Consider the following 17,539-nt stretch of genomic DNA (forward strand, 5'->3'; position numbering starts at 1 on the left):
TGGGAACAGTTACTTGCTTACTCCAGTAAACGGCGCCAAATTCTACACGTCCAAACCTCTGTACTGCTTACAGTGCACCTCGTAACTTTCTAAATCCTCCTCTATCGTAAGTCTCGACTGATGTCCACTTAACTAAAACTGTTTTAAATTGGCAATGCTTCAGTTGCTTCGAAGACATAAAACAGCCAGATGCACGTAATAGGCAAATGAAAGCTTTGCGGGTAGCTTTTTTTAACAGCTGTTATTGTTGCATGTCAACGTATCTCTGTGCTCAAATGATTACATTTCTGACAGCCCCTGAAGGCAGCATTTGAAGTGAAGTTTTCTTCCGCGTTTACCTGGCGCCGTAAAGACAGGGGCGTCTACAAATGAGTGTACTTTTTACTGAATTGGGGAGGAGATAAACAAAGCTTTGAATTGCTACTTCGATAGAGCATAAATGTGTCCTTGTATCGAAAGTAGAGAGTAAGGGAAATGAGCATAAGAATTTAAAGAAAAGTTACAAACCGAAGAAAATTCAGAAAGTTTTTGTTTCGTTTCAGCTGAAGTCCGTGCGGGTCGCGACCACCTCACGATGGGATGTTGTAGCAGTGCAGAGGTAAGTTTAGCTAAAATATGAGGGGAAGTTGTGGCTACTTGAAAGACATAACGCTAAAATTCAAAAAGGAGTTGAGCGTGTAACGTGATGTAACGTCACGTCTACAGTCATCAGCTTGTTTTCAACAAAAACAACACAGCGGGGTTGTCTGCTGGTTTTGGAGCAGCGGGGAGGTTACTGCAACACGCTCACACCAATAACCACAGCAATACCAAAAAGCAACATTTTAGTATAACCGTCTATATATATTATTTATGCCTTGGAAGGGTAAACGTGACTGGAAACCACTGGAGGTCCGGAGCTGCACGGACATCCCATGGCTCATCATATTCACACTGTTTTGTATCGGAATGGTAAGTCTCATGCTAAATGAGAGTGTGCAATGGGTGTAGGAAAACTAATGCAGTAAATCATACCTTCATGAAAGTTATCATGTTTTGTTGTTGTTGTTGTATCGAAACAGTTTTAGAAAAGTGTTTATTCAACTTTATGGTCATTTTGGAGATTGCTGCTGCTGTGTGGCTGTTAAATTGTGTTGCGTTGTATTGGGAGGTGTTTATATTAATTTGTTCCCCCCACTTATATTAATGAGGGTAGGGAAGAGGGTGTTTTGCATAACTTGACATAGCACAGCATAAAACCCACAGACAAAAATAGCTTGGATATATATACACACTGAACAAAAATATAAATGCAACACTTTTGTTTTGGCTCCCATTTTTCATGAGCTGAACTCAACGATCTAAAACATTGTCTATATACACAAAAGACCTATTTCTCTCAAATATTGTTCACAAATCTGTCTAAATCTGTGTTAGTGAGCACTTCTCCTTTGCCGAGATAATCCATCCCACCTCACAGGTGTGGCATGTCAAGATGCTGATTAGACAGCATGAATATTGCACAGGTGTGCCTTAGGCTGGCCACAATAAAAGGCCACTCTGAAATGTGCAGTTTTGCTTTATTGAGGGGGTCTGGGGGGGGGTCAGAAAACCAGTCAGTATCTGGTGTGACAACCATTTGCATAACCCTAACCACCATTTGCCTAACCCTGCTAACCCATCTCCTTCGCATAGAGTTGATCAGGTTGTTGATTGTGGCCAGTTAACAATATCCAGCAACTTCGCACATCCATTGAAGAGGATTGAACAACATTCCACAATCAACAATCAACAACCTGATCAACTCTATGGGAAGGAGATGGGTTAGCAGGGTTAAGCAAATGGTGGTCACATCAGATACTGACTGGTTTTCTGACCCCCCCCAGACCCCCTCAATAAAGCAAAACTGCACATTTCAGAGTGGCCTTTTATTGTGGCCAGCCTAAGGCACACCTGTGCAATATTCATGCTGTCTAATCAGCATCTTGAAATGCCACACCTGTGAGGTGGGATGGATTATCTCGGCAAAGGAGAAGTGCTCTCTAACACAGATTTAGACAGATTTGTGAACAATATTTGAGAGAAATAGGTCTTTTGTGTATATAGACAATGTTTTAGATCTTTGAGTTCAGCTCATGAAAAATGGGAGCAAAAACAAAAGTGTTGCGTTTATTTTTGTGTTCAGTGTGTGTGTGTATATATATATATATTTATTTTGTTAAGGTGAATGAAGGTGCTTTCTGCTTATCCAAAAAGTAAATCAAGATCCACAAATTCACTGTCTTTAATTACTTTTGATATCAGGCCTGGTTCAATTATTGTCACAGCATACAAAACACAACAAGCAATGATAGACAAGAAAACAGTGTGTAATCCCCTATATAATAGTGCACCCACAACATTTGGAACAACACTCAAAGTTCTTGATATAGCTATATTTGGCATAGTGTCAACGGCATATATGTTTTCTATAAGGTCCTTCACACAATTCCATATATTATGGCTTCAAGTCAACAGAGTATCGTTTTCTCTTCGAAGACACTCGGACACCATGTCATCCTAGGCTTTCTTTCTTAACCTCCAAGATATATGGCTGAAATAGATGATAGTTAAAGGTACACTGAATACACAAAGTTGAAACAACACCTCTTTAAACAAAAACAGAACATTCATGAACTTTCATGACAGTTTAGTTTCATTTTAGATAGATGTATCTGATAAACTGGAGATTAAGTGCTTGCTACAAACATTTCCATTTTTGTCGATTGAAAATTAAAAAGCATGTCTTGATTCTAGATTTCATTGAAAATAACCAATTAAAAACTACTGCATAGTGCTGCATGCTTATTAATGTTCAGAATATTTTGTTTTTCACTGCCAATAGTTATCATTACCTACTTTGTGTCTCGTGCAGGCGTGTATTTGTGGCTTCACCATCGCCACAGGAGGTGCCTCCAGGATTATCTCAGGATATGACAGTTACGGCAACATCTGCGGTCAGAACAACAGCAAGATTGAGGGAGTAGAACTCAGTGGACGAGACATGAGAGAGAACAAGTTAGTCTGACACTCGAATCCCTGCTTTCATTTTAAGTATTTTTATTTGACTTTTTTTTTTTTTCTAATTAGATCACCAACAGTGCCAGAACATTATGTGATGGGTTCTGTACATCCATGTAGGCATGTTGAGCCCTCATTTGCCCCCTCTGGTTGAGAGCTGGTGGTACAGAAGAAGCTATTTAGCATTGCATGTGTGCATGCAAGGATTGCATCATGTAATCTTCATCTAATTTGCTACAAACAACCCATTGCTGCATTTGTAAACACTTTAACTAAAGCTCCTGTTCTGTCTTATAAAGTTGATAAGGTTGAGCTGTCCAGCACACTGATTTTAACTACTCACATTTACTTAAGCATTACATATCCCAAATAGCAGTGTGATCATTCACTCTTAGATGAAAGCTGTCCACAGAAAATGAGTCAGACAAATGTTGTAAAATGTTAAGAAAAAAACTCAGTGTGTTTTCCTTTTCGGGCAGTAGCTTTCCATCAGCATGCAGTCTGCAGGCCCAGTTTCACTGAAACAATGGGTCATGCTTTATTGATGGGCTGATTGCCCATGGAGGCTTTGAATAAAAGGCGTTCCTGCTACAAAGACGGATCTGTGTGACAGGGTAGCAAATGTCACCATCTTTCATTTTCTGCCAAGACAGTCCCAACTGGCATAGTAATAACCACATCTACATCTCTCATATTTTGATCAAAGAAAAGTTGTGGAATACTGTTTGTTATATGGGAAAATCTTTGTCGGAGAACTTTATACTTGAGTTAATTAATCTGAAATTCTGATTTTTCTATCTGTTAGATATGTCTTCTTTCTAGACCCATGCAACCTCGACATCATTAACAGGAAGATCAAGTCCATTGCCTTGTGTGTTTCAAAATGCCCTGCTACTGAACTGAAGACACTCTATGATGTAAAGCAGTTTGCTCTGAATAATGGTGAGAAATACTGCACATGTGAAAAAGTTTCAGAGAAAAAATTATCCTTTTGTATGAATTAGGTGTTGCATGTATTGATATTTTCATATATGTGTGACATTGTTAAAGGACAGATTCACAGTTTCTTAAGTCTTTTTTTTTTAACATAAAAGTCAGGTGCTCAAATGAATATTGAATTTTTTTTTTTTTTTTTTTGCCATAATCTTTCCTCCTGTTCATACTGACCATTAGACGATCCCTTCATAATGCATTTACAGTGTAAGTCCACAAGCCTCCTTCTGTATGTATTTATAGTTTATCAGGAGCTAATATGAAGCTTCTGCTGTCCAAATTAGCCAAATACAGTCTTTTTAGTGCCAAAGTCCCTCTTTTTGTTTCTATACTTCCACCACAGTTCAACAGGGAGACACTGTCCTAGGAAACACAAGGAGAGGATTTGATGATTAAAAGACTGTAAATGTGTCAGATATCCTCTTCATATGACTAACTCAGACTGCTGAAGCCTCATACAAGCTTCATATCAACTTAAATACAATCTTTGCCAAAATGACTGTGTGGACACACTGTGCTTTTGGGGCCCCATCACTTGCATTGAAATGCATTTGAAGGGGATCTTTTGATAACAATATGAACAGGAGGAATGATTACAACGAGGAAATCTATTTAAGTGTTCATATGGGCACCTGGCTGTTGACAAGACAAGTAAATTATACATTAAATATGTTGAATATCACTGTAAAATGAACTTGATGTTTGAAGGTTTCAGAATATTTTAATTAAACTCGATGTGTAATTAATTTTTTGTTTTTCTGTCAATAGGATCTGAACTCTGCACCTATGATATTAAACCTGCAAGATACCCAAGCTATTCAAACAAATGTCCCAAACTCCCTGTTCCACCAAGGTAATTAAGCTTTTTATAAACAGGATAGATGGGAAACGGATAACATCTCCCACATGTGACCATATGACCATATTGGGTGCAGGAAATCTATGATTCACTATCATGAATTCAACTTATTTTGGTGTTTAATTCCAAAACAAATATTCACATAAAATACACTGAAACCTGACCTGCTTATACGCATTCCATGACCAAAAAAGACCCAATGAATAACATTAGAAAATAAATAGTTAGTCTGCCACAATCAATAGTCCTCTGCTTAAATTGAAAATAAATTAACCTGTGTTCTTTATCTTTTTCCTATTTGTTTGTAGTAAGTCTCTTCCCCTGTTCCACCGTTGTATTCCTGTTGATATTACCTGCTATGCTGAATTCGCCCAGGCATTCGTCACGTTCGTCAGTGACAACAGTGTTCTGCACCGGGTCGTCACAGGGGTGATGGCCAGCAAGGAAATCATCATGGGCCTTTGCTTTCTGGCTTTAGGTAAAACACACGATTGCAGCCAACTTACAGTGTGTATGTGGAAATTTTAGGTGAATAATGAAATGCTTTTATTCAATGCCAAACAACTGGCATGTTTGTTTATTTTTTTCTGCTGCTCCCACTGCACAGCTGCTAACTTATTGCTCAGGAGGATTCAGTGGGAAGGCAACTTTCGGAAGGGAAGCTATTTTTGTCATAAAAATAACAGGAAATGTCTGAGTGGTTACAGCCATTGTATCCATGGAGGTTTGGCCCTCAAGCATTAATTCAAGATCTGTTCGAACTCCTCCTATTGGTACAGCAAAAAAGACAGAACTGCTCACATGTCAGTTTCAGACATCTGTCATCTTAGTTACTTAATCTGTCAGTTGTGTGGTTAGTTGTCAAAGCTAGATGACTCATAGCAGTTCCTAACATGGGATGTCTTGCTTTCGTCATTAATAGCTTCTGCTTCTTGTTTTATTGTTTGAATGAAATGCAAACCCATGGTTAAGACTTAGACAAAACTTTATTGATCCCTGAAATTGTGGATCCAGCAGCATTACAATATAACTTAAAAAGATAGAAAAGCAGCACACAAGAAAAATAAACAAAGAAGTAAACGAAACATAAGTACTTTGCATAGTATGCTTTTTATTTATTTATGTATTTAAGATAAAGCAATGTTTTATCAAACCTTGCAATATACAGATGCCATAAAATCACCCCTTTTCTGTGGCTGGATGTAGAGCTGCTGCAATTAATCAGTTAATCAATTAGAAGATCAACTATTCTAAAAATGATAATCATATATCAGTTAATCATTTTAGTATTTTCTTTGAAATAAAATGCCATACAATAACATTTGCTGGTTCCAGCTCCTCTATTTTGAGGTTTTTATGGTTTTCTTTGTCCTTTCGGATAGAAAACAGAATTTGGGTTTTGAACTGTTAGTCATACAAAACAAAATATTTGAAGGTGTCAAATGTTATAGACAAAAATGACTAAATAATTAATCAAGAAAATATTTGACAGATTAATTGCTAATAAAAAATAATCAATAGTTGCAGCCCTTACTTGATATTACTTCTTTTACGTTTGTATTGTTTGACATATTTATGAGATGCATTATGTTTTTATCTCTGATGCAGTTCTGTCCCTGATCATGATGGTCGTCATCCGTTACATCTCCAAAGTACTGGTGTGGATTCTAACAGTTCTGGTAGTCATTGGCACCATAGGTAACTATCAAAACCAACATAGTGTTAGAGTTTTAAATTGTTTAATTCAGGCACTCTTGTGTTCTTACATTACATTATGCTTATACAAAACAGTATAGATCGTTTTGAATCCCGGTAATATTTTACCTCTTTTGGACACTACACATACCTATGGATGTGATCGTTTGCAGGTGGGACAGGTGTCCTCTGGTGGCTGTATGTGGACCACAGGAACGCCCTTAATAGCCAAACCACCTCAGTATTTGGAAAGGAAGTGGGTGCGGACAATGTCAAGGCCCTACTTGTGTTTGCAATTGGTGCTACAATTTTCACGGTATGTATGAACATGTTTTGTACATGTACGCTTTTACTATGTGAAATAAGTGCATGTCCTGGCAAACAATATATTGTCTTCACAGTTTTACAAAGTACAAAAAGTAAACAAATCTAGTACCATGAAATCGTACAGCCATGCTAACAGCTCTGTGTGGCTGCCCTTAGGCACAGGATGCTTTTAGCATGTAATCATGCTCACGATGATGGCAATGTTAACTTTCTGATGTAGTTATCAAGTAAAATGTTCAGCGTGGTCACCATTTAGTTTAAAATGTGGGAATGTAGGAAAATGTTCTAAGTAGAACACAAAACTAAATCTGAAGCTAATGAGAATGTCATTAATTTTTTGGTCATACGTCGAAGTGTTGGAAAAAGTGAAATTCTGACCTGATTATGACTTTAGATGAATAATCAAATGACCGTCATCTGGATTAATCTTGTTGGGATCATGAATATCTGTGCATAATTTAATTGTGATAGTAGTCAATAGGTGTTGAGATATTCCAACAACACTCAGATCCCTACGTGACTTAAAACAACCTGTGTGTTATACAGACAGTTATGTAGGAAGGTTAAACTTTCTACTAATAAGAAGGAAGAGCTTAAATGTACTTCTCTAACTCCACAGCTTTATTGAGCGATTTTTTTTCAGTTGACTAGAAAACTCTTTGTGTAACCCTCCAGGTAATCCTCCTGCTGGTGATGTTTTTTATGAGGAAGCGCGTGGCTCTCACTATTTCTCTGTTCCATGTCGCTGGTAAAGTGTTCATCCATCTGCCCTTGCTGGCCGTGCAGCCTTTCTGGACCTTCCTCTGCCTGATGTTCTTCTGGGTCTACTGGATTGCTGTGCTTCTCTTCCTTGGGACCGCAGGTTAGGAGGAAGGCTACTAAGAGTTAATTCATGTGGATGTTGGACATATTTTATTTTGAGTACCACAAAACTATATTCACAAAGCAAAATGTTTTTTTGATGTCTCAGCACTCCAAAATACTTTTAAATGTAAATGCAGCACACAGATTATTTTCTTATGCTAGATGACGTTAGTGATACCATTTCCAAACAAGTAGAGCAAGTTTGTTACTTGTGACATTTTGTCCTTGTTTGGTGGCATGACTAAACTCCCACATTATGAATCTTGTGCCAGTCTCGTGATGTGGGAGGATGGAGTCAAAGAACAACTTCTCTCTTCATCTCCCACTTCTCTATTCTTCTGTGTTGATTTTAATTAAATTTTTTTAAACATCAGGCGATAGCAAGTGAAGTCAAAATCGTACATTTTCTGTCGCTATAGTTACTGTTTTTTGGGTTTTGTGGTAAGTGTGGAAATGTAATAATGTTAGAGTGAAATTAAGAATTAGGTACTCGCTGTAAACTCTAAACACTCTCAGTCTCTTTGCAATCACTTTGTCAACTATACCATGTAGTGAATGTTTACTAATTTGTATCTATTGGTTAGATTAGTTCATTTTAATTCTTAACTTGTAAGAGTGGCCTTCTTTTTAAGAGTGTGCAAGAACATATGGTACATATCATGGTTATAAACAAATCAAATATAGTATATTTTCATGTGCATGTCAGACAGTTTTTTTTTCTATATGAATTTGGGAATTGCATGAAACAATACATTGATAATAAGTAAATGTCAGAAGGGTTTATTGTGTTTGTTTCCAGGTAGGATGCATGAGAGTACTAAGGAAATACAGAATGATGAACAGTATAAGCACAAATTAAAGTGTGAACACTGAAACAAGCCGCACTCAAGCCTTCATTCCCTCACAGGAACATCCGTGAAGAACAACTCTACAAATCTGGTTGAATATCAGATGGCTGGGCCTCTTCAGTACACGGTGTGGTATCACGCTGTCGGTCTCATCTGGATCAGTGAGTTCATTCTTGCCTTCCAGCAGATGACCATTGCCGGAGCTGTGGTCACTTACTACTTCACAAGGTAGAGAACAAGTAGTGGAAAGTAACTGGCATTTGTGTTGGCATCATAAAGAAAGCTCAGTGTTGCATTTGCTGTCATATGTAATTGATAGTTCATTTTTTATGCTGTTTGATGTCAAGTACGGCATGCCTTCTTTGTGTGTGTGTGTGTGTGTGTGTGTGTGTGTGTGTGTGTGTGTGTGTGTGTGTGTGTGTGTGTGTGTGTGTGTGTGTGTGTGTGTGTGTGTGTGTGTGTGTGTGTGTGTGTGTGTGTGTGACTTAAAGTCACAGTGAAACTGCCATCAGAGCATCTGATACTTCTGTAGTGTCACTTATGTCAAAGTGCATCAGAATATATGTGGGGAGAGGTATAATTTCGAAGGGCTTTGATGGAATCCTGCAGATTTGCTCAAAAGTTGGCTTAGCAAATACACCACAACACAGAGCTGTAGAGATGTGCTGTAGAGTAGGGGTTTTCAGAGTCCGAGACTGTGATTAAAATACTTCAGACTAACCAATTACATAAAAAGGTCTGTCTGAAGGTGTTTATTTGTTTGTGACTCTGGGAAAGTGGGAAAAACAGTAAAATTCACAAAAACCACTGAATCTCTGAAACCAAATCACACACATTAAGGCTATTCTATGTGGTCTCGTTTTGATATGTAATGTTATGTTAATGTAATATTTGTCACTCCCATTCACTAAGCCTTCCCCTAAACTGTTTCTCACTTACATTGTTAGATCAGTAATTTGTCATTTTTATTTTATTTAAACAGGGACAGTGCAAAATAAAACATTTACCTTGTTTAAAATAAGGAGAGATGTATTGCACCGGGTTTTAGCAAGTTGCTATTTTCCCGCTCGTAGTCCCTGGGCAGGTAGATTGAGCATACAATAAATTAAAATCAATAAATGGGATTAGGATGAGGGAGAAATTAATAAATTGGAGTACAACTATGCTCTCATTTGATGATGGGATAAATTAATTCAAAAATATTCTAATGTTTTACAGGAAGAGAAGAGAGAAAGATTTTGATAATAAGAAATACTCAGGCATGATATGTATCATATGTTATATATCGTCAGAAACCCAGGGACACAAAATGTATTTTTAATGGGACTTTTAATACTTCTCTTTAAGGAATAAATCTAAAATGCCGGCAACTCCCATCCTTTCTGCTATGATGCGTACCATCCGTTACCACTTGGGTACTATAGCCAAAGGCTCCTTCATCATTACACTGGTTAAGATCCCTCGTCTCATCCTAACATACATTCACAGTCAACTCAAAGGAAAGGTGAGCTGAAAATTTTTACAGTTTATTTAAAATTGTTGCAAAACTCCATTTTCATATTAAGCCTGTCAGTTGTTACTTTATGGGTGTTTTTATACATATTTGTTTATATGTTTTTTAACATTTGAATTTCATTCTTGATAGGAAAATGCCTGCGCTCGCTGTATGCTGAAAGCCTGTGTCTGCTGCTTGTGGTGTCTTGAAAAGTGTCTAGCATACTTGAATCAAGTAAGTAATCTCTTGAAGAAAAGCAGGTGTATCATGGGAACAAGATGCCAGACATTTACAGTACACATCTGTATCTCATTACAGAATGCCTACACTGCGACAGCCATCAATAGCACTAGTTTCTGCACCTCAGCCCGTGACGCTTTTGTTATCCTGGTGGAGAACGCCCTCAGAGTGGCTGCCATAAACACTGTGGGCGACTTTGTCCTCTTCTTGGGAAAGGTACCGCATCGAATAGTTGGGCCTCTTGGCTGCTGATGTTTTTCCATTTAACAATTTTAGAGTTTTAAATGTGAGATTCTCCCCCTGCCTGACTGGTGTTTTCTAACCAGCATTATATTTATGTTCTCAGGTGCTCATAGTCTCGTGTACAGCTTTTGCTGGCGTCCTGGCCCTGAATTACCAGAGAGAGTATACTGTGTGGGTCCTGCCTCTATTCATCGTCTCTCTGTTTGCCTTCCTGGTGGCCCACTGCTTCCTTTCTGTCTTTGAGAATGTGGTTGACGTTCTCTTCCTCTGCTTTGCTATCGACTCAAAGTATAATGATGGCAGCCCCGGACGGGAGTACTACATGGACAAGGCCTTAATGGTGAGAGCAGAACATATATGTACTGTATACAGGGAATACAGGAGGTACCAATTGACTGTCATAAGAAATGTTTACAACCTTGTTGTCGTAAGAAGGAAATATATCTCGAGAGGTTCATTTTAGCCCCTCCCTACCCCCATCCAGATTGGAGTTTTAGAAGCTTTATGTGTTTTTTGATTGTTTTCCAGATTTAAAATGTCTTATTTGTCATTTTTTTAGTTTGACACAGTGCTTGTGTAAAGTCAACATTTCCTTTTTGTCTGTTGTGAAATGGCAACTTACATTTTTAACTGCTTCAGGCAGTTTAAAATGATTAATTTGAAGAATAATTTGTAATCTGGTACAAATTCTTTTTATTGTCAAAACCATATTCTATTAGATAGATATGAATGTCAATGAATGTCTTTCCCTGCCCAGGAATTTGTTGAGAATAGTAAAAAGATGGCTCGGCACAAAGGAGATGATGGAGATGGACGTGAAATGAAGTCCATGGTGAGTTAAAAAATCTTTGTGGTCATATCTGTATGGTGTGAGCTGTTTCGTGGTCTGTTGCTAACTCAGAACAAGTAATTAAGCAAACCAACTGGTTCGGAACAATGCATGAATAGCAGAATTGTAATTATGAATGACAATCTAATGATGACATAGTGAGTAAATATTTATGCCTTTTTTGTCTTGCAGGCACGTGGAGGAACTTTAGCCTGACCAAGTAACCAAAGAACAGATGCCAAAACCTTTTTCACATCAGTGCTCTTAAAAGAGAAGTTGCAAAATATGTATTGAGTTTTATATTTTATTTCTGGAAAAAAAAGTCTTGCAAGTATAAAGTTTGACACTAATAGTTATGAAAGGGCAAGAGCTCTTGTGGGTTTTTTATTAATGAGATGGGTTTCTTAGTTTTTTGTCATTGTCTCATGTACCTGAGCTTTCCTTTTTTTTAAGAACATTTTAAATAATAGTTTGAACAATTTAACATGGTTTAACATGTTTCTTTTTTCGTTGTTAGATAATTAGTGAATAACTGTGTTTTGTCAAAGGCTGTTCGAGATTTTTATTTCTTCTTAAATTTTGTACCTAAATAAATTAAAACTGTTTTATGATACGATACGTTATACTTTATTGTCCCGCTTAGGGAAATTTGTCTTGGACTGCACCATAAATGCCTTGACAGCCACAATGACAACAAACAATACATCACCAGCCATACCATCCCAACAACAATTACATAACAGTATTGCACATATCCCATAACATTACACATAACACATACGTACACCAATGGAAGAAACACGTGCTAAAAGATCACCATAATAAAAGTTATTGCACAATCTTCAGCCTCAAGCAGCATTGTTTAAGAATTTGATGGAGGTTGGAACAAATGAATTCTTAAAACGGTTGAGTTAACAGTTAGGGACTCTATATTGTCTGCCTGAGGGTAGTAGCTCATATTCTAAATGAAGAATATGGAATGGCTCAGTCACTATCCTCTGGGCTTGCCTAAGAACAGTTTGTTCATAAATAGACTGCAAGGTCTGATAGTCACTTCTTCCTATCAACTTCATGGCCGTGTGCACCAGACGAGCAAGTTTAGTTTTCAGTTTTGCAGTAAGGTTGCCATACCAGGCTGACATCCCATATCGGACTAAGCTCTCTAGTACCTCTCTAGATAAAACAAAAACATGATGCTTTTGTCCACACCATACACTCTCAGTCTGCACAAAAAATACAGACTTTCAACATGGACCTTCCAACTAAAAGTGTCATCTAAGTGAACTCCGAGATACTTGTATGAGCTGACCTGCTCAATGGGTGAGTCATGTATGACAACAGGACTATAGGCCCCTACTGATCTCGAGTCTAAGACCGTCACTTTAGTTTTTTTAACATTCAAAATGAGATGGTGAGCATCACACCATTGCACAAAGTTTTCTATTTCAGAAAAATAGGCCGAAGGGCTTGAATCTTTGTTCAATAGGCTGAGGTTGGCGGTATCATCAGAAAATTTTAAAACAAGGTTTTATGTTGTGTCTACATCTGTAAAACCCTGCAGAGAGTATATAAAACCAACGGCTCACATAACAAAGTGATATCAGAGCATTTATAGTCAGTGTGCTGCAGAGTATCAGATTACACCGCAAATCACCATTTCTAAACAGCAGGGGGCGGCATGAAATAAACTACATTCAGTTTTAAATAATACAATAGCTTTAACACAAAGTGCAAATACTACGGAGCCCCTCTTACGGAGCCCCTCTGGTGTCATGGTAAAAAAAAAAAAAATTTAATTGTGGCCACGAAATGGGTAGGAACGTGCGCACGAAATACTAATTAATAATATGAATATTAATATCATTTCTGGGTGCTCGGTGCACTCTCAGTGCCCCCCGTATTTCTGGTGACAGCTGCACATTGTAGAGCTCTGAAACTTTAAACTTGATGCAGCTGATTTAAACATTATGCTCAAGCTCTGACACTGTCCTATGAAATCACTTTAGTCTTTGGCAAATCAAAGTGGAATGATTTTTATTGATCAAATATTATCTGTGGTAATAAAGGATTGCGCAATTTTCTAATCAGAGTTCTATTAGCTGTAATATAGCAGTGTAAAACGGACTTCAGCAAATCAGGACCAAGCATAAAACATCATCAAAGTGTTAACATAATGGTTTAAAGGAATTATAGCACATTTCATCTGCAGGTAAACGTCAGACTGACTCTTTTTTTTTTACCATGACACCAGAGGGAATCTGTAAAATACAATATACACGTATACAAGTTAATTTAAAAAATGACTATTTTGTGGATACTGTGCAAAAGCTTGTTGAGGATGTCACTTTTAAGTGCTTTTAAATCTCAGTCGTCTGGTATAATAAAACTATAGTAACACTTGTACTGTATAGAAGACTGAAATGAATACAAATATTTATTTAAAGAAAGACATGGAAAGTGTCTCTTAAATCTGCAAGAGAATTGTCTAAATGCTTAAATAAACATTGTAAGGATTACCAACTTGACAGGCTGAATAAGCAGAGCAAACTAAATTTGATTATTGTTTTGTTAGAAAAGGGAATTTATTGATTCTTAGAGGTTTTCCTCACCTCACATCCTGCCTAAATATATTATAGCCAACTAAAAAGTAGAAAAAGTTGCACCTTATAAAAAATAAGGGTATCTAGCTTCAACCACCTGAGGGCAGCAACTCCTTTAAAATGAATGACATTTCCCTTTTACATCCACTGTAGATGTCACACTCTTCAAAGATAATGAGAACAAAAGTACATGATAACCTCACAGCAGGACTAATATGTTTAGACTTTTCCAGATCCACATCAGAAAAATAAATTACTTTGCCAGGTTGAATTCTTATCACCTTTTTGACGTAATTTACATATTTCATGACCTAATCTGTATTTGATTTTGAAAAGATGAAGCCGGGATGAAAAAGTTACATTTGTATATGTTGATTAAATATATTTGTACTGTGATACATATACCGAATGTATGTGCCGTGTTAATACCTGTATTTTTATTAGTATCTCTAAAACACATTTTACACCACTTAGGTTAAATTCCCTTGTGCATATTAAAAATGTAAACATGCTCTTGGGGTATACAGTATACACAAAAGTTTATTATTTACAATTTCAGACTATTAAAGTTACTGTAGCTTGTATTTGGAAATGTTTACCTTCATCTCCATGGCTGACCTGCCATAAATTTGACTCCCCTGGACTGTATGTGCAATCTGCATAGATTACTGCCTCATTCCCTCTATTTTCTTTTCAGCCCAGCATTAACCAGACAAGAATCAAACCACTAAGCAGTTAGGTTATTAATGGGAAAGCTCTCTCTGCACACTGCTGTCCGCCTCCATAAAACACAGGAATCCAGAGGAAAACAGCTTGATGGCTGGTAGTGATGTCTTCAGTACTTCCAGCACACTAACCATTCCTGGAAGCCCTATGTCATTGGACTGAAAGACGGGAAAGCGTTTTTTGCTGGCAGGCCGCTTCAGGGAGGAAGCAGCAAGATTGACAACATGAATTGGATTGTTCTCTTACATGTTGTAATTCTTTCACTTGAATGGTTATGGTGCTGAAGTCAGTTATTATAGTAAAAAGCAAGAAGACTTGGATGTTAAGTCAGTGAGTTTTAGAGTGAGTTTAGTGACTTCTATCAATCACCTTTCAATTTCTTAAAAGCTAAAATCCACAAAAACCTCTTTTACATACTGTCTTTTTTGGAATAAAACAATAGAGACTAGTTATACACTGGGCAGATTTATGTCCTGGCAACATAAAATGTGTGTTGACATATTTGAGAATATATTGTGGCGTGTCAGAATAGTTTTGAAATGAATGTCATGAACATGTTTATTTTGAGTCCTTTCTGACCTTTTAAAACCTTAATCTTAACATATTCAGTAGTTTAGGTGGATCTTTTTTATTTATTTTCAAATAGGGGGACTGCATATCATCCTATAGTGTGTTCAGGACAGGTGTTACATGAAATAAGCATTTGCTTCTTGACAAAAGCTCTAAAGCTCCGATTAAACTGGCAAATACTTTACAACCGTTAAACATGTCCTTTCTCACTCTGCTATGGATGTGTACTGCTTGTGCTGACTCAGCCGCAGTAACATGAGCCCCTTAAGTGTGTGTGTGTGTGTGTGTGTGTGTGTGTGTGTGTGTGTGTGTGTGTGTGTGTGTGTGTGTGTGTGTGTGTGTGTGTGTGTGTGTGTGTGTGTGTGTGTGTGTGTGTGTGTGTGTGTGTGTGTGTGTGTCAAAGAGTGTATTGACCAACAGTGACCATTAAGGTGAGCCTATACTGCCTCCTCAGCAGCTTGCCTTGGAAGCTCAGCTCAGGCCTTTTCAACAGTGCTTACATTTAGTACACCAACAAGATCTGAATGATGAAAGGACCCCATGATGCTGCTGTAGACATGCAAACATGGTAAAGCTATGGAAAAAAACAAACAGAAAACAATGACTGTGATCGTAATCATAATAATCCAAGGAGGAAAGCACATGTTTAATTCTCTTCTTAGTCGACAAAATCAGACCTTCCAATGCACCTTCTTATGTGGTATAAACTGGACAAAATGGTTGGAATATGGTATTAATTATACACAATGGTGGAAAGCAGCTAAATACAAAGGGTACTTTGAGGTGCCTGTGCTTTACTTAAGTATTTACATTTGATGCTACTTTATACTTCCACTACATTTCAGAGGGAAATATTGTATTTTCTACTCCACTGCAATTATTTACAGCTTTAGCTACTTTTCAGATCAAGGTTTTACATAAAATAATATATATTAATATTCTAACAGTTGTTTTAAATCACTTAGTCACTTTTATTTTCTTTAAAAATGTTATCTATTTGTATGAATTTGTACACTCATATATATAATATCATATGATGCAGTAGTATTACTATTAATCTACCCAAAAGTAGATCAAATTGGCTCACTATTGATCAATTACAACATTAAAATGCTCTCACTGTCACGGATCAGACAGACGACCAGAGGACCACAATTGCGTCACACAAGAATGTTTATTGAATTTTCAGGGAAAGGGAAGTTGGAAGTGAGTGAGGGTTCCAGTGGTGAAGGGGTACCGGGGTTACAGGAGTTCCAGTGGTTCCAGTGGTCCCCCCCAGTGGCAATGATGCATCCAAGGGAGCCGGTGGTGGGTGGTCCAGAAGTCCTGGTGGGGGGGAACACAAACACAACAGCACGATGAAAGAAGGCAGAAGTACAGTTCAAGGAGAATCCAAAATCTTAGTGCAAAGGCAGAAGGCTGGTCAGAATTACCGGGGTAGAAGAGTAGTCAGGAGTCGAGAAGGCAGAAGGCAGGTCTAGTTTTCCGGGGCAGAAGAGTCGTCAGGATACAGGCAGGTCCGGGGTCACAAAGCAGAATCAGATATAAGTGCGAGCAAACAGGTTCAGAGTGTGGGCTTTGCAGACGATCTGACAAAGTAGAGCTGTAAGAAGAGGCTTTAAATACTGGGAGAGGTTAGTGGGTAATGCAGCGCAGCTGGCAGAGTAATCAGAGCAGAGGAGGGAAGAGACAGGTGGGACTAGTTAGGGTGAGTAGAGAAAGCGGTGAGCAGAGTGGCAGATAATGGGAACCAATTAAGGAAGTAGACAGGTGGAGTGAGAGGGCTCATGACACTCACATGTATTTGTTAGTGATAGAAACAAACAATGTAATATTCTATAATAATATAGGTGCATTTTGCCGATAATACTTCTATAATTTTACCTTAGTGACATTTTCTATTAAGGACTTTTACTTGTAATTTAATATTTTTAGACAACAGTATTTCTGCTTTTACTTGGGTAAAGGATCTGAGTGCTACGTCTACCACTTATTATACAGCACTAGAATACTTAACATGCAGTTTAACATAATTTAGCATATGTGAAATCACAGATAAATAATCAAACTATTGTGCAATGAACTGTGAGATGACAAAACTCTTCAAACACATAAAGCAAAAACTTCAACAGTCTATTTTGGTAGTTTGCTTGGAATAACCACTAACATAACATTTGAGCTTGAAAGCCCTTTCTTGACCTTGGAAATAGA

General features: G+C 37.6%; 1 protein-coding gene across 1 annotated transcript; it reads left to right on the forward strand.

Moving 5' to 3' along the window:
- The first annotated feature begins 353 nt into the window (after positions 1–353).
- Positions 354–12,045, forward strand: LOC133994383 (choline transporter-like protein 1). The gene is made up of 16 exons (XM_062433632.1): positions 354–598; positions 865–951; positions 2,894–3,036; positions 3,845–3,981; positions 4,801–4,885; positions 5,200–5,369; positions 6,500–6,589; positions 6,760–6,902; positions 7,589–7,775; positions 8,685–8,853; positions 9,973–10,129; positions 10,271–10,354; positions 10,439–10,576; positions 10,707–10,943; positions 11,361–11,435; positions 11,625–12,045. Exons 1-16 carry the CDS (start codon positions 575–577, stop codon positions 11,646–11,648), a joined length of 1,950 nt encoding a protein of 649 aa, XP_062289616.1. The 5' UTR covers positions 354–574; the 3' UTR covers positions 11,649–12,045.
- The last annotated feature ends 5,494 nt before the right edge of the window (positions 12,046–17,539 follow it).

Source organism: Scomber scombrus, chromosome 2, assembly GCF_963691925.1.
Source record: "Scomber scombrus chromosome 2, fScoSco1.1, whole genome shotgun sequence".
NCBI lineage: Eukaryota > Metazoa > Chordata > Actinopteri > Scombriformes > Scombridae > Scomber > Scomber scombrus.

What these genes read in the sequence shown, in the direction of transcription:
- LOC133994383 (XM_062433632.1), top strand. Translation starts at nt 575, where the DNA reads ATGGGATGTTGTAGCAGTGCAGAG. An exon ending in GTCACTTACTACTTCACAAG is followed by an intron (nt 8,854 to 9,972) that starts GTAGAGAACAAG and finishes CTTCTCTTTAAG; the next exon opens with GAATAAATCTAAAATGCCGG. An exon ending in GACGTGAAATGAAGTCCATG is followed by an intron (nt 11,436 to 11,624) that starts GTGAGTTAAAAA and finishes TTTGTCTTGCAG; the next exon opens with GCACGTGGAGGAACTTTAGC.